At 58.6% G+C, this 23,694-nt stretch overlaps 1 protein-coding gene across 1 annotated transcript; it reads right to left on the bottom strand.

Annotated features, from left to right (window-relative positions):
- Nucleotides 1-180: 180 nt before the first annotated feature.
- FAM131C (family with sequence similarity 131 member C) lies at nucleotides 181-19,301 on the bottom strand. Its single transcript, XM_058552028.1, has 7 exons — nucleotides 19,033-19,301; nucleotides 5,828-5,943; nucleotides 4,947-4,982; nucleotides 4,570-4,663; nucleotides 2,273-2,455; nucleotides 1,913-2,023; nucleotides 181-1,092 (listed from the first exon to the last, which is right to left on the bottom strand). Exons 1-7 carry the CDS (start codon nucleotides 19,052-19,054, stop codon nucleotides 809-811), a joined length of 846 nt encoding a protein of 281 aa, XP_058408011.1. The 5' UTR covers nucleotides 19,055-19,301; the 3' UTR covers nucleotides 181-808.
- Between the last annotated feature and the right edge of the window lie 4,393 nt (nucleotides 19,302-23,694).

Here is a 23,694-nt window from a genome sequence, read left to right on the forward strand (position 1 = left end):
GCGAGTCCACAGGGCCTTGGGCATCCTCCATGGGGACTCTCCTGGCTGAGTGGCAGCAGGTTGACCGGCTGTATGTATGTTGGGGGTAGAGGCCCTCCCCTAAGTCCCATAGACCCCCACCCCCCAGGGGCCCTGAGGATACACCTTCCCCAGCAGAGACCAGGCCAAGTCCATCCAGGGTGAATCCATCACTTTAATGCCTTCAGGGACCCTTCAGGGAGATGGGAGGAGGGTGCAAGGAGGCAGGGGCACCAGGGTTCAGAGAGTGAGGGACGGATGGACACTCTAAGGAGAGAGGTATCCTCGTGATGACAGCTGAGGAGCAGATGCTCAGCTACCCGAAGAGGCTACCCCACCGCTGATGGGGGCAGGAGCACAGAGGGAGATGGGAAGGGACTGAGCCCCGAGTCAAGGCAGGGTCCCCAGGCCCCACTCCACCTGGGTCTCCCAAGCCCTTCCCTGGCTGTCTGTCTGGGGTCCTGGCTGTCAGCTCCTCTGGCTGGCTTACCCTGGTGTCTGCTGAGAGTCCTTGAACTCGCTGATGGCAGAAACCCTGCAGGGAAGGTGCCCACCTGAGCCAAGTAAAGAAGGGAGGGGGAGATTATGGCTCCCACTGCTGGGGGCAGGTCCACGGAGGCACAGAGTGGTCCACAGGGACTGCTGGCCCCCCATCCACGCTGCAGCCACCCTGTGCCTGCCCTCACGGGTCAAGAGATGCCCAGCCTGGACCCCGGCATCCTGATAAGCCTGGGCTGCCCTGCAGGCAAGGTCACGGTGTGAGTGGGCTCCGGGTGGCAGAGCCCCGGCCTCAGTTATAGAACACGTCATCCTCCTCCTCTGAGAGGGAGCCGCTGTCCACCGAGGGCAGGGAGCCCTGCAGGTGGGCCCCCACCTCGGGCTCCGGGCCCCCCGGCAGCCGCCGTCGATGCTGCTGCTCGGGGCTCGGGGTCTGTGGGGTGGCAGCTGTGATGGAGGGCTCCTCGGGTGAGGGCCAGTCGTGGGGGGAGAGGCCAGGGGAGGAGAAGGCCAGAAGACTGTCATCCTGTGAGGGACCGCTCAGAACACTGTCCTGAAGATAGACGCTCTCCAAGTCTGGAAAACCAATGGGGGGTGGGGGTGAGGAACGGAGTCCCGGACCCCGCTCCTTGCCCTCACCTGGTGTGTGAGGGAGGGCAGGGGGCAGACCCGCAGCCAAACCCTGCTTTGTCACTGCCGAGCTGTGTGACCTTGGGCAAGTCACTGAACCTCTCTGAACCCCCGCTTCTCCTTGGGGGGTTACAGGAGTGGTGGCGGCAGTGAGTGGAGTGGTTAAGAGCAGGCTCTGTATCGAATCCTTCTGCACCCTGAGAATTGGGACAACCAGTGCTCTTCCCGGGCCTCGTTTCCGCTCCTCCCCTCAGGTCAGAGGGAGGATTAAATGAGATAAAGGGAATGCAGGCTGCACCCAGAACCCAGGCTCGCTGAAGCTCTCAACAGTACCCCGGGTTCTAGAAAGGTGGTTGGTTGTGCTTGGTGTTGAGGTTCAGATCCTGGCTCTGATGCCTCTAGCTGCGTAATCTGGGGCAACTTTCTTGGTGCCTCGGTTTCCATTATTTGTAAAATGAAGATAACAGGAATTACCTCCTAGACTTGTCATGAGGATTAAGTGAAATAACACATGTAAAGCACTTCACACAGTAAGCACTTAATTCATGTTATTGGTTATTATTATTATTATTACTCTCTCCTTTATGCTCATGGCACTCCCTGGGTGACAGGCAAAGCAAGGACCACCACCCCCATTTCACAGATGAGGGAACCAAGGCTGAGGGGAGGAGGGGCTTGTCCAAGGTCACAGAGCACTTGGTGGCAGGGCGGGTGGCCAGCCCAGCTCTGCTCCACCCACCCCGCCCTGGTGCCCCCCCGGCTGTACCCTGTAGCTGGACGACGTCCTGGGGGCTGTTCTCAGGGTGCAGCTGCTCGTCGTCCAGCGAGGACCAGGCACTCAGTGTGGCCTCTGTGATGGCAAACTGCTCGGCGACACCTGTGGGAACAGCGGGACCTGGCTCAGCGGGGGCACGGCAGAGGGTGGGGCCCGGCCTCAGGGCCAGGACAGGCTGGCACCGGGCCACCTGGAGGTTAGCTGCCCCTCGGGGCTGCCCATCCAGCCCCGGTGATCAGGGTGCCCCCTAATGCCCATCCACCCCGTGCCACTGTTCTTCCTGCCCAGACACTGCCCGCGTGGAGACCCCCGGCCAGTCCCTGTCCCCGAGCTCCCCCTCCCCCCGCTAACCTGCGGCAAAGCGGGCCTCGCGCAGCTCGTCCGGGAGGCAGCAGTACTGCTCGTCTTCGGCTGGGGACAGCTCCCAGCCGGACCGCTGGGCACTCCAGCCCTTCCACTCGATGAGGTGGGCCACGCGGCCACGAGCCATGGCCGTGGGCTTCGTGATGTGGTCCTTGATGCTCTGCACCACCCCTGGGGGCAGGGAGGGCAAGTGGGTGACTGCCCTGACATGAGGCCCAGCTCAGGCCCCCACCTCCAGTACCCCAGGCCCCCCAGTGCCTCAGGCCCATCCAATGGCCCGTACCCCACATCCACTGAATGCTCTGTACACAGCCAATGCCTGGTGTCCTCAAAGCCCCATCCCCACAATGCCCTGTACCTACCCAATTCCTCGTGCCCAGCCAGTGTCTTGGGCCCGGCCCCTGCCCCACGCCCTCCCCAAGCCCTAAAGCCCCACCTCACTTAGAAGTTCCCCACCCACTTGCAGACCCCATACCTCCCAGTGTCCTGCTCACAGTCAATGTTCCTGCCCACTTGTGCTTCTTCCCCAGACCTGCCACATTCCCTTTCCGACCAAGTTCAGACCCTTCTGCTCAAGGAGATCTGCTCAAGGATCTACTCAAAATCCGCCCGGCTCTCCCCTTTCTCCATTAACTAACAACCTCTGAGAGAGCATTCCCTGTACATCGGCCAGTACCAGCTATGCTGAGGGTGAGACCTGAGTGGGGTGCAGCAGGCAGGGAAGGCTTCCTGGAAGAGGTGGACTGGAGTTGGGCTTTGAAAGTGGGTTGGGCTGGACAGATAGAGGCAAGACTGGAGGCTATTTCAGAGATGAGAAGAGGAGGAGGGCATGGAAGGGTCTGGCATGATTCCAGGACTACTGGGGGCGAGACATAGAGCAACACTAGGACTAGGGTGGCAGAGATGGCTGGGGGGCCCATCAGGGGCCAGATTGGGGGCTGAGAGAGCCAGGCCAAGGGTGCTGATGTTCTCTTTATAGCAACGGGGAGCCACAGCAGGGTAATGAGCAGGAGAGTGACAGGTTAGATCTGTTGTCTAGGAAGAGCGTCCTAATTAGGGGATTTGGGGCCAAGGGCAGAGATGGGGGGCATTAGGGGCCATAGAAGGGACTCAGCAAGAGACAGGACAGGGGCTGGGCAGGTGGGAGGAGGGCCTGGAGGGGTTCCTAGGAGTAGACCCATTGGATGTGGAAGTTGACAGAGAGAAGGCGTCAAGAATGATTCAGCATCTCTTTTAACCAAGGCTGAGAACACAGATCTGGGAGTCACTGGGGGCCCTGAGGCCGACGTGAGGAACAGCAATACTTAAGAAAGACCAGGTAGCCACAAAGGAAACTGGAGACGTAAATCTCTGGGAAAATGGGAAAGATGGAGGTGAGAAAGAAGGGGGAGAACCCCTCCCCAGCTGCAAGCTGCGGAGTGTTGGCAATCAGAGAAGGTGGGTCAGGGGGCCCCAGAAGGACAGGTGAGGTGGAGGAAACAGCACCAGTGAATGTGGGGAAGGCGGCAAGGGCCCTCTGGGGAGTTGGGAGGGACTTAATGAAATGTGATGCTGTGGTGGCCCGCCAAGACCCCTTTACTGGCCTGAGTGTCCCCTCTTCCCCCCCACCGATGCTCACACCTGCACCCTCTCTGGAAACTTGTCTTTAGCTGACGGGAGTTGTGTCACCCAGAGATGCCCGGGAGGTGGGAGGGACCTCACCAGGGACAGCCAACACCTGACCAATGGGGGAATAATATAAAGTCAGCCACCTCGCCTCACAGTGCCATAAATTCTGGGGTGCGATTCGTGCTGCAGAGCTCCCTGTGGGGTCAGGCTGAGAAAGACGAGACTTCTCCTGAAGCGCCATCTTTGCTGAACTCCTTCCCCCGCCCCCTGTCCTGCTGCCCTCACTCCGACAGGTTGCTCTTGAGAATAATCCCTCAATAGATTACTCGCACAATTCCTGTCTCGGGGGCTCTGCTTGTGGGAACCCAACCCAAGGGGGTCTGAATAGCAGATTTCACCTGCTGCAGAGAGGCAGGGAGACCACCCCAAGCAGACTTCTGAAAACTTGGGTCAACCCCTTCAGAGCTTCTGGAGAACCCAACAATCTAACCCCTGGGGGCAGGAACCCTAAGTCGCTGCTCCCTGAAGAATCCAGCATGGAGCCTGGCACTCAGGAAATGTTGAATCCAACAGGGCCGCAATCCTTCCAGAAGCAATTCAGCTTAGCCCTTCCTACAGCCAGTGTCTGGGGTGGACTGTGCAAATTCCAAGGGCAGGAGAGGGCAGCTGGAGCCTACCCACAAGGGACGAGGTGGCCAGGGCCGCCACGTTGTAGTTGCTGGAGTAGGATCCGGAGTCGGACACGTAGCCATTGGTGGTCTGAAAGCACCTCTGTAGGAAGGAGAGGAGGGGTGAGCAGGGTAGGGCAGACCTGCCAGACAACATCCCCCCCGCCTACCATCCCCGTTCCCCACCCTCCCCAGGTCCTCTGGGCAGTGGGCAGGGCCAGGGGGATCATGCCCACTCCCACAGGACCATCCCCACCCCACCATTTTCATCAGGCCCCCGTCCCCCAGGGCTGGCAGGACTGCGTGCCCAGGCTGGGCCCAGCAGAGGGAGGGGCAACGGTGTCAGCTGTGGCTGGCTAGAGTAGGGGACGGGCAAGTGCACTGACCTGCCAAGGATCCCAACAGAAATCCATCTGTTTGTCCTAAAACAAGAGGAGAAAGAGGGTCAGGCAGGGCCTGGCACAGTGTGCCAGCAGATGGCACCAATCCCGGAGCCCTGGGTGGTGGTGTGGGTCAGCCTTCTGGTGTTCCCTGAGGTCGGGGTCTGCCTGCTCATGGGTCGTGCCCTGGTGTCCCGGCATGCAGAGGAAGAAGCGGGAGAAGGGGCAATGGTGGCTCTGCCAGGAGAGGCAGCGGGTGCAGGAGGTCGAGCAGACCTGGGTTCGAGTTTTGACTTTGCCATCTCTACCTGGGTGTCCTTAGACTAATGACTTAACATCTCAGAACATGAGTTTCTTCCTCTGTAAAATGGTGACCATGCCATTTACTTCACAGGCTGTGCTGAAGCATAAATGACACAATGTAGGCAAAGTGCCTAGCACAAGGCTTAGCCTGTGGTAAGTGCTCAAAACAAAATAAAACAAAACAAAAAAAAGGTAATTATATCAACTGGTAGGTTCAAGCCACAACCCCTGGGGCCAGGGTAGAAATTACGCATGAGGATTTGAGGCTCCTAGCAAGATCTTCCTATTCTATCTGGACTGAGAACTCCATTCCTTTTACTCTCCAGCAGGCAGTGCAGGCTGCTAAGGAGTCGCGGGCTGGTAACAGAACTTGTTATCTGCAAGGCTGAGTTAACTTGGGTGAGAAGATCTTCAGAGTGGGACTCTCTTTTCTAAACGAGTCTGGATGCCCAGCCCAGTTCAGACCTTCATCCAGCTGAATACCAAATCTTAGGGGCCCTGATCCCACAGGAAGTAGCCAAGGGCTGTAGGGCCAGCCCAGGAAGCAGGGCGTGGGGGCGGGGTGAAGGTAGGGGAGAGGCTACCTTGCCAGTGACGCGGTCTGGTGCAGTGGTGGGTGGGCAGCTGGAGGGCAAGTCTGGGTTCAGGGGATCCGTGCCCTGGGGCATGGGGCAGTCCTTGTGGGCACTTGTGAACAGATCTGGAAATAAGAAAGACAGAAGGAACTTAGAAAAGCCCAGCGCACTCCTGCTTACGAAGCTTGTTCAAGCCAGCCCTGAGAGATGAGCAATACTTTATCATCACCCACTGTCATTTTGTAGAAAACAGATTCAAGGCCACAGCAGGTGAGGAGTCCAGCCAGACCTCCTCCTGCCTGGTGCCCTCGGTGGGAATTACTTGCCCATCTACTGGTACTCCATCGTCACTAATTCTAGTGCCCACACTCCAGCATTCTTTTGACCCCACGGAGAACTCCAATCCATTTATCCACTTTCCACTAGCTCCTCTTGTCCTCACTTTCCTCCTAGCCCAGCGAAGACTCCCTGGCATGTCTGAGGAGCTCTCCTTTGCAGACGCCCCTAACTCTCTCATTCCTCTACCTGCTCCGTGCCTGGACCCCAGGAGCTGCATGTTGCTGGAGAGTCACCAGCCTCAGGTTCAATTTGTGCCCGCCGGCCTCTCACAGGACACTGCCCATGGATCCTTTATGTTTCTCCAATTCCTGCTAAGTTTGCTTCCCACCAGGTTGACCACCTCACTCATCTTTCCTTCTCAAACCTCCAGCACTGGCACCCACCTCCCTGCACCCTGCTGCTGGCTTCTCCTCATCCCTCACTGAGATCCAGAAGCCTTCGGAAGGCATCAGCCATTCTTTCCACCTCAAATCATTGCCCCGCCTGCATTTCTGCCCACATCACCTGCTTTCCCTCCTGTGACAAAGGAAGAACTGTCCCGCTCCATCCAGGACCAGCCCCTCCACCCTGGAGCTGGGTCCCACCCCTGCCCTCCACCCAGGGCTCTGCTCTCTCTCCGTTGTCGTCCGTTTCCCTCTATGCCGAATCGGTCCATCAGTGTGGCATGGCTGCCATGTCTCTTCCACTCGGAACTCTAGCCTGCAATCCCTCTCCTCTCTCCTGGCTTGTCAAGTCCCCTCGCCACTGGGTCAGCGCCCAGCATCCAAGAAGCCCAAGAATCTCCCACCCTTCTCCCAATCTCTGCTTCCCTCCAGCTCCTTGCCCATTCCTCTACCCTCTTCATGGCCAGACTTAGAGAGTTGTGTCTGACCTCTACTTCCTGGTCCCCCATTTTCTCCTCCACTCCCTCCAGGCAGCCTTTCATGAGACAGTCCTGGCAAGTGGTTAGAAACCTCCATGGGGCCACGCCCAGCGGTGACTTCTCTAGCCTCATCTTCTTTGGCCTCTCAACAGCACATGACATCGCCCATCTCTCCTTCCCCCTCGAGTCATGCCCTTCTCCTGGCTCCCCTCCCTCCTTGCTGGCTGCTCTTCTCTGTCCTCCTTCCCCACTCAACCCTCAAGTGTTGGCCTGCCCATGGCTCCATCCTGGGCCCCTTCTCACCTCCCTTCGCTCTCTCCCAGGAGATCTCATCCGTCTGCGGCTGATGCCCACATTTACACCTCTAGCCCTGACTCTGCTTGAGCTCCTGACTGCATTTCCAGCCCCCTACGTGGACGTCCAACAGGCATCTCACACAAACCCAGGGAAAATGGAACTTGCAGACTTCCTCCACATCCTCAATTTTAGAAAATGATGCAACCATTCACCCACCTTACCAACTGAAAATCCAGGAGTTGCCTTGGAGTCTTACCTCCCCCCATTCTCCCCCAAACCCATCTAGTCAACAAGCAAGTCCTACTGGCTCTCTCTCCAACCTCCATTCCAGAGTTATCCCTCTCCATCCCCACCACTGCACCCCTAGTGGGAGCCACCATCCCCTCCCCCTGGGATGGCAAGAGCCTCCTGCTTCCCCTCCTGGCCCTCTGTCCACTCTCTACCCAGCAGCACAGGGATGTTATATTCCAGGTCAGACTGTGTCTTTGCTTAAAACCTGCCACTGGCTTCCTTCCATAGGGGAAGAGCCAGCCCCTCACCACGGCCTTCAGGGCCCTGCCGCCAGCTCGCCCACTCCCCACCTCAGTCCTCCACCTCCCCCTCGCTCACTGTTTCGGCCACTCTGGCCTCCTTGCTGTTCCTTGAATGGCCAAGCTTGTTCTTTATCCTTGCTGTCCCCTCTGCCTGGAACATTCTTTCCCCAGTTCTTCCTGAACCTCATCATTCAGGTCTCAGCTCAAGGTCACCTCCTCAGAGAGGCCTTCCCTGGCCACCCGATGCAACGTGGGCTTCCCTGTCCCCACGCCAGCCACCAGTCTAGTCCCTGTCACAGTCATCACTCTCTGATATTTTTGTGTATTTCAGTGTCTGATCCTTCTCCCCACGGTGACTGGAAGCACCTTGAGAACAGAGACATGGCAGCTGTGCTCAGTGCTCTCTCCAGAGCCTGGAACATTGCCCGGCACTTAGTAGGTGCTCTGTAGACCTTTGCGGAACGATTTATACCTTTATCGCAGCATTTAGCACAGGGCGTCTGACTGGTAAAACTACTTATGTGCGGGAGAGCGGGGTCAGTCCTGTCACTGATGCATCCTCAGTGTCTCCCACATGGTGGGGTCACAGGGGCTGCCGAGGGAATGAAGAAACGGAACTGAACAACTTGAATCGCTGCCCTGGATTCCTGGGCTGAACTGAAGAGGACTCTCCACTCACACAGGGTAAGTGGGGACACCCTTCTCACTCATTTGATTGATGCATGTATTTACTCTCTAATGCATTCAAAAGGATCAGCTGAGCACCTGCTACGAGTCAGGCGCTGTTCTGGGGACATGGTGGCGAACAAGACAGGATGGTCTCTGCCCTCGTGGAGCTGACATTCTAGTGGGGGAGACAGACCATTAACCAGAAACTCGCAAATGCGTAAGATCCATTCAATGACCATGACAGCTGTGAAGGAGAAAAGGGGGGAGAGCGGGCCTGGGGGCTCTGGAGAGGGCTTCTCAGAGCTGAGGCCTGAGTATCAAGAAAAGCCAGGTATGTGAAGACCCGGGTGATGATCATTCATTCATTCATTCATCCATCCATCCATGCATCCATTCATTTCTTCTCCCACTGAGCATCCATCTACTGCACGTCTACACTGTGCAGGCACTTGGGGACAGAGGTGGGATTAAGACTCCATCCCTGCTCACAGGGAGCTCCCAGTCAGATGGAGGAAACCAGCCCCAAAGGCCCGCATCAAACACAAGGCTGCCCCCGCGAACAGCAGAACCGAGGAGCACCCTTCTTTCTAGATCCCCTTTCCGAGTGTGATGGCCCCCAATCCTCACATTGACCTAGAGACGAAGGAGGCTATGGCTCAACTTTACAGATGAGGAAACTGAGGCACAGACGGGGAAGTCGCTAGCCCAAGGCACACAGCCAGGAACCAGCAGTTCTGAGGCCTGTTGGTCTGCCACTGAGGCTCACTTTTCCGAAGCACGAAAGGAGTCTGTGAAGAGATCTGGTGGGAGTTGGGGGCTGCGCAGGAGAGCTGATGCGGGGTGTCAGCCAGCAAGGGGTGCCGGGAGGAAGGCGTTCTGGGTGGGGGCACAGCGTGCACAAAGCCGCGGAGTCTGGAAGGCAGCCACGAGCAGCAGGGGTGTCTGGGCCGTGGCAGGGAGGGGCGGCCTCTGCAGGACACCAGCCTGCAGCCTGTCCTGCCCTGGGTGCTGGCTTCCACCATCTTTTTCCGGCTTGGGCCAGCCGGGCAGAGCTGGATGAGCTGATGGCTCGGAAGCAGACAGGGCTTCCTGGAGGAAGCTGAGGCCAGGGGAGTCTAAGGGCTGGAGCGGGGAGGCGCCAGGCAACCCCAGAGGCAGGGCTGGGCGCTGACGGGCAGTGGGGAGTGGGCTGACTGGGGGCTAGGAGACTTGTGGGGGTGTTAACAGGGAGGGGAAGAGCCGGGCGCTGGAGGATAGTGTGGGTGCTCCACCCAGCCCCCCAGATCCCTTGGGATCCCTTTCTCTGCTTTCTGTGCACCCACAGCCCTCCCCATGTGCTTCACTTCCAACAGGCAGCACCTGTGGCTCTTTCTAGGCAGGCTGCCCTCGGGAAACCACCTGAGAATTGATGTTGCCCCCGCCCAAGTGGCCCTTAGCCGATGACCAGCAGGTGCGGGACGCCAGCTCCTTTGTTTGGGGTCAGAAAACTCTGAGCTTAACTTTCAATCTAGATCCCCAGTGGGACCAGGCTGAGGCCTCCCCCTGAAGGACGACACCCTGTCTGGGCTCCGGCTCCTCTGTCCTGCTCTCCTTGTTCCTTCTCTGGTTTCCTCTGGAAGATTTCCTTCATATACCAGCTGTGCCCAAATCCTCATTTCAGGGTCTTCTCCGGAGGAACTGCTCCAAAGACGCTCAGTTCAAACCCCAGCTCTGCCCTTCGCTGCCGGTGGGACCTGCGCCTCTCCGAGCCTCCATCTTCCTCATCCGTAGAATGGGCAGTTGAGGGAGACTGTTCTTGTTCTTCGGGAATTGACTACTAGGATCCAAAACTGAGAACAAAGAGGCACTGAGGGCCCCACATTTTGAAGAAAGCCCCTGTCAAGGGGTGGGGGTAGCAGACGCCCTCTTCAAGGTGGCTGAAGCAGGCTCTGCTAGCCCACCATCAACCACGCTCTAACTACTCATTTCTTCCCACAAGCGAAATGCGGGGGCTCCCAGAAGCTCACTTGCAGAAATTTGGGATGCCTGCAAAGGAGAGGCCAGGACCTCACCCACCCACCCCACCCTCATTTGGACGTCTGCATAACCGGGGAGAGATGGCTGCGTGGCTGGGGCAGGGCCGGGAGGGGGCGGTGGAGCAGCCTGCCCTCCCACCTCCGGCATGGCAAGGATTGTGCGTTTTCAAGGATCAAGGGGACACTGAGGAAGGGGTGATGTTTGAGTCTTGCTGGTGCCCCCTAAGAGGGCCACTTGCAGGCAAGAGGACCCCAGCCCCAAGAGGCTGGAGGGTGGACCATGTTGGGGGAAAAGGGAGTTGGGTAGGGAATGGCAGAAGTCAAACCAGGTCAGATCTCCCACGACAGGGGCTCTGCAGTGGGGAGGCTCCCCAAACAGCTCCCTGGAAAACTCACACATGCTAACTGGGGAGACCCTTGACCCCCCCGTCCACCTCGTCTCCCACCTCTCCCCTGCTCTCACTCCAGCCACACTGATCATTCTCCTCACCATTCCTCAGACACGCCCAGCACACTCCTGCCTCAGGGCCTTTGCACTGGCTGTTCCCTTCCTCCATCTGGAACTCTCTCCTCCCACATGGCCACAGGTTCACTCCCTCACTCCATTCAGGTCTCTGCTCAAATGCCATCACCTCAGTGAGGACCCCCTTCCCCCCCGGCCATCTCATCTACTCTGACATTGACCCTTTCTAACCCCTTAGTCTATTTTACTCTTCTTCATGGCACCCATCCTCCCCACTAGGTGTGCCCGTCTCCTTGTTCATTGTCTCTCAGGAGAACAGGAGCTCTGTGAGGGTGGATGCCTCGTTTGTTTTAGCCCCAACACCTGCCCCAGGGCCTGGCACATAGAAGGTGCTCATCAAATATTTCCTGTAAGGATGAAGGAATGAATCGGATGCCTGCCACACAGTGCCCTCGACAGCGAGCCAGTGTTAGCCAAGACAGACCCCAGGGCTCCAGATAAACACAAATGGCTTGGTCACTTTTTCTCAAGTTCCTCAGGCCAGACCTCAACATGCCAGAGGAGAAGGGGAACCAGAGAGGGGAGGGAGGCAGCAGAGTAAGGAGCAGGCTGTGGCCCTCGGTGCGGCCAGTCCCTGCTGGAGAGGGGAGGGGGCGTTGAATAGGATGCGAGATGAAAGTTTTCATCCCAATTGGACTGGACTTAGTATCTGGAAGAGACTAGAGAGTTCCGGGATCTGCCCTGAGGCTGTTACAGGCGGGCAGGTCAGGGAGGTTTGAGGGAGACCGTCTGAAGCAGGGATTGGAGACAAGCAAGGCAGAGCCGGGATTACTGCCCCCACCCCCTGAATTCAGAGCTCAGTGACCCAGGGGCTGAGAGCAGTGAGGGCAGCACGGGACGGTGCGGGCTGAGCCGTGTGCTGGCACACCCTAGCGCTCAACACATCTTGCTTTTCTCCTGAGTCCTGGCTGTGTGACCCTGAGCTAGTCCTGTCCCTCTCTGGGCTTCAGAGTCTCCATGTGTACAAAGGCCATGTTCCAGGCCCCTCAAAGGCGGTGTTCAGACTGGGGGTGCATCCTTCACACATTCTTTGTGTGGGTCATGCAAGCAACTTACTAGGTCATATATATTTTTTTAATTTTATTTATTTATTTTCCCCCAAAGCCCCAGTAGATAGTTGTATGTCATAGCTGCACCTCCTTCCAGTTGCTGCATGTGGGACGCGGCCCCAGCACGGCCAGAGAAGCAGCGCGTCGGTGCGAGCCCAGCATCCGAACCCGGGCCGCCAGCAGCGGAGCGCTCGCACCCAACCGCTAAGCCACGGGGCCGGCCCTAGGTCATATTTTTAAAAAATGAAATAGAGGGCCGGGCCTGGTGGCGTAGTGGTTAAGTTTGCACACTCCACTTCCGTGGCCCAGGGTTCGTGGGTTCGGATCCTGGGCGTGGACCTACATACCGCTCATCAAGCCATGCTGTGGGGGCGTCCCACATTCAAAATAGAGGAAGACTGGCACAGATGTTATCTCAGGGCCAATCTTCCTCACCAAAAAAAAGAAAGAAAGAAAGAAAGAAAGCAAAAGCATTGAAAGAAGAGAAAATATCAGAACCCAATGCAGAGTCAGGTTAAGCATTGTTTCCTGAGGCTTCTGTTTAAATTGCGTGGACACGCGCGCACACGTGAGCATTTTCTATGTGCGTATACTGGGTCATAATGCAAAATATATTTATTCTTATGGTCAAAAAAGTCAAAAAGTTTGAAAGTTGCCACTCTTAAGTTTCCAGTGTGCACCAGCCAGAGCCCACCCAGATGCAGACAGGCTGGCGCTGGCTACAGGCTGCCCCTGGGAACTTTGAGGGGTGCGGGGATATTTCTAGGGCCCCTGGCCATCGCCTGGAGTTCCAGGTGGCCTGGAACTCTGCCCCTGCGGACGGGGGAGTAGGGAGAACCGAGCACAGAGGAAGCTGGGAGGTGAGGTCAAGGCCCGGAGGAGACGGGACTTGAACAAGGTCACTCGTCGAGGCGGAGGGGGACTTGGGGGACTCCTGGTTCCCGGCCCCTCCTCAGCCTTCTTGCCCCCCACCTCAGTTGGGGTGCAGGCGTCTCTGTCAACGCTGCCTTCTCCCCCTGAGGACACTGGCCCTGTGATGTCACAGGCTGGTTGCTATGGAGACGTCAGGTAATGAACCAGCCCAGGGTGAAAATCACAGGCTGCTCTCCGCCCAGCTGGGACCCGAGGCCACGTCACCACCGGCAACTGGAAAAACACAGCGTTTCATGTGGGGTGGGGGCAGGGGACAGCCTGAGGGGACCCCTAGCCACTGCTCCTGTGGGCGCCTCCCTCTCCCAAGGGAGCGGTGGGGGGGCACCTCCTCCCTTTCTCAGTCCACGTCCCAATCCCTTGACCTCAAGGTCTGAGGCCCCTACTCAGACCTGCTCCCCCCCACCTCCCCTGGCCACAGAAGTGACAGGCTTCTGGTTGCCATGGCAACCTGGAGGGGGCCATCTTAATCCTTCAAGGAGAGGGGTGTCATCCAGATGTCTCCTCCATCCCTCTGCCTTCAACCAAAGCTTCTCCTCTGCTTGCTAAGGATGCTGCCTGCCTGCCCATGCCAGCTCCTCAATCTGCTTTAGAGTCCAACCACCCAGACAGTTCCTCCTGATGTCTAACCTAAATCCCTCTTGCTGCAAAGCTCCCATACCGGTTTCCTCTGCTTGTTCCTTCGGTGAGTCTGCAGCACAACCCTTCACGCTCCTATCACCTGCTTCCAAGTGATCTAGCCCCTTTAGCTGTTCGTTGGCGCTCCATGTCCCAGCCCATTAGTCCTCGTGGTTGCCATCTCCCCCAGAGTGTCTCCCAGGGCTCCACCCCCAGGGAGGGCAGGAAGGGCCCATGGTTAATCCTGCTCTTTCCCAGCAGCCCAGAGAGGGTAAACCTCCTCTTGAAACCACACAGTAACCGAGCAGCAGCCCGGGTTGAAAGCCCCTCGCGATGCCCCTCCCTGGACAGCCGTGGGCTTCCCCTCTGAACTTCTTAGGACCCCGCAGCCGAAAGCACCAGGTGGTCCTCCAGCCGCCACTCCCAGGCGTGTGCTGCCCGGCCGCAAGGCGCCGCGCTCTGGCCTCGGCTCTAAAGAGGACACAGCGGACAAGGCGCTCTTTCACAGTCCCTGCCCTGGGTTTAAATCCCAGCTTTTCCCGGCCAGCTCCAGGGCTGTGGGCACGCGGCACAGCCCCTGTGAGCCTCAGGGCTCCCTCCTGTGAAGGGAGAGCACCGGCGCTCGCCTGGGAAGGGCCGCCGTGAGGACAGAGCCCTGCGCAGCCATCGCTCTGCAAACAACAGCTGCTGTCCCTCGCCCTCCCAGACCTCAGATGCTCCTTCCCGACCGACCGTGGGACAGATCGCAGGCAGCCACGCGTCTGGTCCCAGCCCCAGGCCCGGGGCTTGCCCTGGGGGCTCTCCAGAAGGAGGCCATCGAGGGCAAGTCCTCGTGAGTCCCTGCCATGGCAGCTGGCCGTCCTCTGAGCTTGGCAGAGGCCTGGCCTCAAGCGGACAAAGTACCCCCCGCTCGCCAGGACATCTGTCTACAGGTCACCAGGGCCACAGTGGTAGTTTCATCAATGAGTTGGTGCCGCTCAGAGTCGCCCAACGGGGTCCCTTTCCGCCCCATCAAGGATGGAGGGGGACGACAGGCCCCTCTCCAGGACCTTAGACACACCCCAGCTCCTTTCTACTTCCTCTGCCATCTGGTGCCCAACCTCATTGAACACCCTACTCTAGCCTCACCTCCTTCAGGCAGTCTGCCCAGAGTGGCCTCAGCTGTATTAGGCTACTCCCTTACCAGCAGCCCTAATGGGCCAAGTCTGGCCTGCAGTGACTTGCTGCCCCTGTTTATTGAACACCTACTATGTGTCAGGGACTATCCTAAGCCTTTTCATCCATTATCTCTCGTTTAACCTTCACAACAATACAACCATCCTACAAAGTAGGTCCTATGATGCCCATTTTACAGAAGGGGAAACTGAGGCTCAGAGAGGTGAAAACACTTCTGCAAGGTCACCAGCTAGTAAGTGGCAGAGATGCGGTTCAAACCTAGGCCAGTCTAAAACTCCAGAGCTTGTGTGCCAACCCCTAACCAGCGCTGATCTTCTGAGGGGGTCCTCAGGCCATTTTTCCAAGCGTGTGTGTGTGTGTGTGTGTGTGGGTGTCCTGCCTGCCGCACTAGACTACTCCAAGGGCAAAGCTATGTCCCCTCCTCAGACTGTGAGCTCCAAAACGGCAAGGCCCCATCTGCTCCTTCCTCAGTCTCTGCACATTGCCCAGTGAGGGACTCTGCTAAGGTCAACAGGATTCAGCACTGGGGGTCTGTGGATGGGGGGCCATGGTCAATGGGCCCTGGGTACTGTGGGGGCCGTGGTCAGCCCCCTTAGAGCTTGTGCCTTCTCCCAGACACAATCAGATGTCTGATCTTCCAGAAGAAAGTCCTCGGTCTCCAATTTCTCACAACTGCCCAGCGCCCAGTGCACTGGGAGCCCCCCCAAGGTGGGGCCAGGAGGCTGCTCGTGCGGTCTGGAGGAGAAGGCTGGGGCAGGAGGGGCAGGCAGAGAGGTTCCAGGGCCAGGGGCAGGGAGTGGGCACTGAGAGACCCTGGAGCTGGAGAAAAGGGGGGGCAGATATTAACTGCCCCCCTGCTCCATACAGATTGTCACCCGCGGTGGCAGCAACACCCAAACCATATGCCAACCACTTGAGTTAGTCCAGAGGCTCACTGGTTTTAAGCATTGGCCACGCGCTCAGTATCTCTCTCCGTTTGGAGGACACGAGAGAGCAAAGGGCTCTGGGGTCACACAGACCCGATTTCACTCCCACCTCTCTACATCCTGGCTGTGTGACCTCAGGTAAGACTCTTCCCGTCTCTGAGCCCCACGTCCCTGCTCCCAGGGTTGACTGAGGACTAACTAGGTCAGGAGAGTAAAGGCTCTGGCGGGCTCAGGCTAAGTGCCCAACCAACAGCAGCTTAAAAATAGATAATGAACACAAAACAGCTCCTGGAAACAGCGCTTGTTGCCTTAATCTGGGCCCCACCACCTTCCCCATGTCCTCAGCATCTCGAGTGCCTGCCGTCCGTTCTTTCTCCACGAGGCAGGATGGCGCTTGAAGCCTCTGTAGCTTCCCCTTTCCCAGCCAAGAGGGTCTCAACTAGCTGTCTGCACAGGAGGTAAGGATAAAAATTAAAAATGAAAGTCATAGCTGACACTTATGAGTGCTTACTACATGCTAGGTACTGATCAGAGGGCTTTACATGGATTAGGTCATTTAATCCCCTCCCAGCAACCCTAGGACATCAATACTGGCATTACTCCCATTTTAGAGATTAGAACACTGAGATACATACACAAAGTTACATTACTTCCTGAGGTCTCAGAGGCAGAGAATGGTGGAGCAGGGATGCGAACCTGGGCTGGCCGGCTCCAGGCTGCACTCCTGATCTCTCTGGCCTGGCACGGAGAAGCAACTGCTGCCCGATGCTGGCATGGGCTGGCTCTCCCAGGTGTGGCCTGGACCTGGGGTTTGAGGTTTGGCTGGGGTGACCTCAGCTGCATGCAGGCTCCGGGCTCCATATAGGCATCAGCATGAGGCTCCAACCCCTGGCCTGGCTGCAGGCTGCGTCCCTGGCCCAAGGACACGCGTGGACTAAGGGGGCTGCTATTAGCAGTTGGTGCAGGTGTGGAGGCCAGGTGTGGGGCTCAGAAGCTCACGGAAGCCTGCAGCTGGGGAGGAGCAGGACAGGAGCTGGCACCCGGGCTGAGGGCGGGCTGTGCCGGGCAGAGGCCGAGGGCCCAGGCTCTGGAGTCCGCGAGACTGGGTTCCAGTCCCGCCTCTGCTATTTCTTAGCCATGTGGCCCCGCCAAGTCACTCAACTCCCCTCTGCTCAGTTTCCCCATTTGTACAATGGGGACTGTGATAGTATGTACCCCAAATTAACTAGTTGTGCCCAAAAGGTTCCAACCAGTACCTGGTAAGCCATAAGTACGCTGAGACTATTAGTGACAGAGGGGTGGACGGCCTCCACTCGGGGGTTCACGGGACGACGGTGTCCTCTGCTCAAGCAGCCCTATACCTTCATCTTTATCTCATTTCTCTGCATGCACATTAAGCTCTAAGTGGCCCTACCCTCTCAGGAGGGAGACAAGGTTAGAATATACAACCAGATCTGGAGGTGGCACTCGGGAGCCCAAGCCACAGAAGGAAGGGTGGAGAACGCCCGTCTTGGGTGGTGTGACCTCAAACAGGCATGGCAGAGGGTGCCAGCACTGGGTGGGGGTTCAGAGGACCTGGGCCCCACCCCAGTCCTGACACCACCTCGCAGTGTGACCTTGGTGGGCTTCTCTTCCTCCCTGGCCTCTGCACTGTGCTCAGCGGGTCTGCAGCTCACAGGCAAGTTCATGAGGGGCTGGGCCCCCAGTTCCTGGCATGGGATGACTAAGTGATGGGGAAGGGACACAGTCACCAAGGAAACACCAGATCCCAGATCCCCAACACCCGGAGCCTGCCCAGAGCCTTCGGGGTTTCTGGAGACACACTGAGAGCCTGTCTGTCCTAAAGAACTCTAAACACTTCACTCTTGAAACTCCCTTCCCCTCTGGCTGGGCTGCAGGCCTCACGAGAGCAGGCGCTGTGCTGGGCTCATCGCCGCTGGAAGCCCAGAGCCTACACCGTGCCTGGCACACAGTAGGTGTCATGCTAATATCAGCTTATGAATGAGTAAGTGAATGAACCTCACACAGTCTAGCCTCCACCCACAATCCCAGCCCTGACACCCTCCTAAGACATGTTGAGCCACGTACCTGAATGTCCCACATGGACCGGTGAGCAGAGCCCCTTAGAGGCCAGAGGATGGGCAGGTGTGTGTGGGGGGGATGTTGTGCTCCTTCATCAACACCTCCCAGGGCAAGGCCCCCTCCAGGGCCTGCCCAGCTCCTCCCAAAGACCTGTTCATTCCTCTATACCTGAATAAGCTATTGGGGGAGACAGGTGGGGTAGCAGGCCCCAAGGCCCTGAGGTTGGGTCGGTGGGTTTAGCCTCAGCCCAATGTCCCAGTCACCTCCACCCCCAGCCCTGCCCCGCATCCCACTCTGGGGTGAAGAGACAGGTGGGAGAACAGCCCAGCCAACCTCTTCTAAAATGTTGCCCAGTGGCCTGTTGGATCCACCTGCCCATCCCCGAGGCTCTGTGTAAGACTCCCCCGCCACCCTCCAGGGCAGCTCACTCCAGCTCCCGGGCATCACCCTGGGGACAGGGGTGGGGCTTGGCACAGGACAAGAGCAGAGTGTGCCAGGTCAGGGCGGCTTTTAAATCACAGAGACAGAGAGAAAGGCCCAGGGCTTACTGGGAACATCAGCTGTCTCTCTCCCTTCCTACCCCCTGACCTCAGATGGCGATGGGGATGAGGAGTTGGGGATAAGGGTGGGGGAAGGGGAACTTTCTTTATAACCTGTTCACCTCCATTAAGCCCTTCCTGCCAATGGGGTTCAGGGACTCTGAAGACAGGGGCATGGGGTAAGAGGAGGGAATGAGCTGGTGGGGGGTGGGGGAGCGTTGAGCTAGTGAGGCCTGTGTCTTGAGGGGGTGTGAATCTGTGTTCTGGTGCCCCCGACGTCCCGCCAGAGACGCCAAGGGCAACCAGAAACCTCCTTCCCTTCCAAGGCACACGCACGGCAGGGGGTGTGTGGCTGTTGGGAAAGAAGGGACTCTGTTTCATGCCACCAGCTGGGGTGTGGTTCCAAGCGGGTCTGGGGATGCGGTGACCTCGCTGCGCTCTCTCTCCAAGCAGCACCCCGTCTCCCGCGCCCTGTGCCCCTCGGGGCACCGCGTCCCCTGGGGCTCGGCGGGCGTGGGGTGGGGTGCGGCTTAGTCCGGGAGGGGCGGGTCGCTCCCCTACCCCTCTAGTTTCCTCAGAGCGGTCGAGAGGACGTGCGCGCGTCCCGGGCGCGGGGACCCCGGCCACCGCCCCCCCCAGGCCGGCGGCCCCCTCACCTCGCGACACGCAGGAGCCCATCACGGGGCCGCGGGGCCGGGCCGCTGCGCCTCGGGTGCGTCGGGCCGCTGGGCGCTCATGTCTCCGCGGGCTGGGGCTCAGGTGCGCGCGGGCGCAGCGGGCGGAGGGGCGCGCGGAGGAGCGGGGAAGGGGCTGCGGCTCCGCTCGCTCGGCCGCCACCACCGCCGCGCCCGGCTCTTCGCGCCGCCGCCTCCCGCGCCGCGCTCGCTCCTGCTCCTGCTCCTGCTCCTGCTCTGCCAGCCGCGGGCGGCACGGCGGGCGGGGGCCCCCGGGGACCGCGCGCCCCGAGCCCCGAGTGCCCTGCCCCTGCCCCCTGCGTGGCCGCCAGCCCCGCGCACCTGTTGCGGCAGCCCGGGCGGGGGGTGCAAGGGAGTGGGGGGGACAGGGGGTGGGGTGGCGGGGAGGGCAGAAGGTGGGGAGGGCAATTTCCGGCCCTCAGGCCTCCCGCGCCACCTGGTGACAGGGGCTGAAGGTCAGGGAAGGGGGCGGTGGGGACGGGGAGATTCCGGCATTTAGGCACAAAGTACATAACGTTAACTCAACCACCACGACCGGACACCCGGCTGAGCGCAGTAACAATAGTTCCACTGCGCCCATTTTGCAGAGGCTCATGGAAGTCAGATGCCTGCCTGAGGTCCCTTAGCTGTGAGGGACAGCGACTTTGGACCGTCAGCTCCTCATTTGGGGGACGCTGGCCCGGGGTAGAGTACGGAGGGTGGAGATAGTGTACTAGTGGCCTCGCGCTGGACAGGAGTCTCCCGTAGCACCTGAAGGGGGTCGACGGCCTCTCTGGGCCTATCCAGGGCAAGGTAAACTGAGGCACGGGCCTTTCCTCAGCCCGGGTCTCCTGTCTAATGGAGCGACAGTGGCCGGCTCTAATCACTCACCCTCAGTCTCACACACACACGTACCTACAAACACTCTCACACGCGTACACACCCACACATGCCAACTTGCACACCCACACACTTGTACACACTCACACACACTAGCACACACCCACAGACTCATATGTATACACGCTCACATTTACACACCCTCCCCCACCAGCGCCTTAGCAAACCTTCCCTCCGGGGCCCTCACTTTCACCTGCTTGGTCTCACTCCATCCTTACACCTACCTGTGCCCCAGGTGGGCGCGTGTCACTGTGTCCCTTTCACAGGTGAGGAAGCCAGGTTCACTGGTCCCTTCAAACTCCTGGTGACGGCCGGGCAAGGTTTGGAAGGCTGGATGAGGTTTGAGGCAGGGGCGTGGGGTAGAGCTGGAGGCCTCCAGCAGGGCAGGATCTGGGCCTGGTGGGACTGCCGGGGGCGGGGTGGGGGACAGGGCTGGGGGTGGGTGCTGACCGCTTTCTCTTTCTCCAGGCCTGGTCACCTCTCTGGAGTCAAGTCTGGGTGGAGAGTGGCCCTGGCCACTGGTGTCAGCAGATCTGGTGTGAGTGTGGGCTCAGCTCACACAGGCTGTGTGACTCGGGGCAAGTTGATTCACCTCTCTGAGGCTCAGTTTTTTTATCTGTTAACCCAGGGTAAAAATCTCACCTCCTGGGGTTGCTGTAAGGATTAATGAGATAATATGTGCAAAATGACCAGCACATAGTACATACTTAACTTACGGCTAATGATAATTGATAGTGACGGTGAACACAGGTAGGAAGTATTATTACCTCCCCACAGCTTCCCTACACCCACAGGAAGCCTAAAGAACCGCCATTCAGTGGACGTGTATGAAGCACCTACTATGCGCCACTGCGAACAAGACAGACATGCTAGTCCTGGAGTCAGTGCTGTGTCTGGTCAGGGTGCTCAGACACCCCCATGCCCCGCCCATCTCAGACCTGTCCCCCCCGCCCCCCCCCCCCCGTCTGGCCTGTGGGGATAGCTCTGAAGGGACAGTCTGTGATCACCATGGATGCCCTGGTGCCTTGCACAGTGTCAGCTGTGTGCCTGCCCTTGTGTGGAAACAGGAAGACGAGTCTGCCTGTGGCCAGGCTCTGGGGGCCTGTCCTGTGTGGCCCGGGGTTGTGGCAGCAGAAGTGTCCTTCCTCTTTCCGTGGTGGAGTGACTGGCTCTGGCCTGGAGGGAGGGCTCTGACTCACCATGACGCAGGAAGCTTGGTCACAGCTGCTGCTGCTCCCAGCTGGCAGCCTGGCAGCTCTGGGGGCAGAGGGGATGGGGAGGGGGACCCCTGCAGAGAGGACAGGGCAGCTCACAGGGGAAAGGATGCCTGAGGAGTCTACTGTGTCCCCTTCAGCTTAAGACAGGGACAGGTGGACGAGGCTGGGCAGCGGCCCCACACGGGGTCCCTTGCTCACCAGCTCAGAGAGATGGCTGGGCGAGGTGGGGTGGTTCTGGCTGTCCCAGCCTCCAGCATTCATGCTGGTCAGTTCCACACTGAATCAATCCTCTCATTGTAGAGATTGGCTCTCAGAGAGGGGCAGGGGCTTGCCCAAGGTCACACAGCAAATTGATGGCAGAATGGGGACGAGAACCCAGGTCTCCTGCCTGTCAGCCCAGCCCTGGCACTAACCTGAGACTGGACCATGTGAGGGTGGGCAGCTCCCTGTTGCATGCCCACATTCACCTTCCCTGTCCTTGGAATTCTGCTGAAGCTGATGGTTCCCAGACTCCCAGACAGCTCTAAGATATGTGGCTGTCCTTCCCCAGGGGCAGGCTGTCCTTTCTCAGCTCAGCCCACAGCCCATCTGCCCTGTGACCTCCCATTCCCCTCCCCCAGCACCCTCCTCCCCATCCATCCACTGGGGGGAGGAGAGAGGAGGCTGCTGCTGGGTGAGGGGACCAGGGGAGAGAGTGCCCTTCACACCCCGAACCTCATTCGCCTGTCATGGTTTTGGGGATCCGGGCAGAGTCCCCACTCCTGTGGCTGCCCTACTTGTTCTGTTCAACAACGGACGTTTACTGGCCCCGGGTGCCCAGCCCTGGGCTGGGCCCTGGAGCATGGAGAGCAGATGATGCAGGGTTTGGTCAGGGAAAGATTGATCAACGGGAGCCGTTCAGTGATGAGTCAGACCCAGTCCCTGCCCAGGCGGTCCTGGGAGGGGGACGGCACTGCACGAGGGCAGCCGTGTGCATCAATAGCTCGGGTCAGAGTGGACACTGGTGCACCCCCACGCCAGCCAAGTGTGAGGGGAGAGTTGCTTCTGCCAAGGGTTGTGGGGATGGCTTCAAGGCGACGGTGACCCTGCGATGGTTTTTTTTTTTTGTGTGAGGAAGATCAGCCCCGAGCTAACATCCTCCGTGCTAATCCTCCTCTTTTTGCTGAGGAAGACCGGCTCTGAGCTAACATCTATTGCCAATCCTCCTCCTTTTTTTCCCCAAAGCCCCAGTAGATAGTTGTATGTCATAGTTTCACATCCTTCTAGTTGCTGTATGTGGGACGCGGCCTCAGCATGGCGGGAGAAGCGGTGCGTCGGTGCGCGCCCGGGATCCGAACCCTGGGCCGCCAGTAACGGAGCGCACGCACTTAACCACGGGGCCGGCCTGCGATGGGGTTTTGAAGGTTGAATAGGACGTTGGCAGGCAGAGATGCTGGAGGGCTCTGTGTGCACCAGGGTATGGAGGGAGGGATGCTTGAGGTACTGGGGGACTGGCATATATGATGTCTGGGGGACCAGAGGGAGAGGATGAGACTTCAGACTGGGGTTTCCCACCTCGTGCCTCAAACATCTCCTCAGTATTGGTTTTCTCAGGAAAGGCAGAGCTGGATAAGCAGTAAGGGAACAGAATTGGAAGCCAGCCAGATCTGGGTTTGACTCCTGTGCCCAGAACAATTTGTAGTAGATGCTCAATAAGTGTTTGTTGACTGAATGCAAGAAAATGAGACTTGTCCAGGGTCACACATCTAGAAAGCGGTTATAGGCAGGACTGACTGATTCAACCTTTCATTCATCCAGCAAATGCTTATTGAGCATCACTATATGCCCAGCACTATGTGGTGCTGAGATTACAGCGTGAATGAGAGAGATGAGGCCCCTGTTCACTGGAGGAGGGAGAATAGTCCTCATGGGGGAGGTGGGCATTCATCCAGTAACGACCCAGGTGAATTGAGAGTCACAGCCCTGGGATTGCTGAGAAAGATCTATTGAGAGCATAGAAGAGAAGGACTCAATGTGGTGTCGAGCGTGGAGGGAGCGTCCAGGAGAAGCGACAGTGAATGAGTCCACAGCTCAAGTACGAGTGGGACGTGGCTTAGCAGAGATAACGTTGCATGGGCCACCTTAGAGGTGGAGGAAGGGACCAACTCCCAGGAGGAAGAGAGGGCCATGGTGGCTGGAGCACGGGGGATGAGAGGGAGGCGGTGGCAGGAGCGAGCACCTATATGGGATCTGGCCTTTATCCAAAGAGCAGGGGGAAGCCCCATCCTCTGTTTTCTTCTCTGCCAACCAGCTTCTTTCCAGTCACTCTCGGGTGGGGTCGAGGCCTGAATGAAGCTCCTCGTACAGTTCCTTGTTTCTCTGGAGGCCCAGCGCTGTCTGCGAAGCCTGGGAAAGAAGGCCACAGGCTGACCACAGAATGTGCCCACTCTCAGCTCCAGGCTCGGGATGGGGGCTTCTAGCTGGAGTGAGGTGTCGGGTCGGAGTCCCCTCCGCCTCTCCCCAGGCAATGAGCTAGACTAGGTGGGAC

Source organism: Diceros bicornis, chromosome 13 (assembly GCF_020826845.1).
Source record: "Diceros bicornis minor isolate mBicDic1 chromosome 13, mDicBic1.mat.cur, whole genome shotgun sequence".
Lineage (NCBI taxonomy): Eukaryota > Metazoa > Chordata > Mammalia > Perissodactyla > Rhinocerotidae > Diceros > Diceros bicornis.

What these genes read in the sequence shown, in the direction of transcription:
- FAM131C (XM_058552028.1), bottom strand. Translation starts at nt 19,054, where the DNA reads ATGGGCTCCTGCGTGTCGCGAG. An exon ending in CGAGGCCCGCTTTGCCGCAG is followed by an intron (nt 2,024 to 2,272) that starts GTTAGCGGGGGG and finishes CTGTTCCCACAG; the next exon opens with GTGTCGCCGAGCAGTTTGCC. An exon ending in GGACGTCGTCCAGCTACAGG is followed by an intron (nt 1,093 to 1,912) that starts GTACAGCCGGGG and finishes TTGGTTTTCCAG; the next exon opens with ACTTGGAGAGCGTCTATCTT.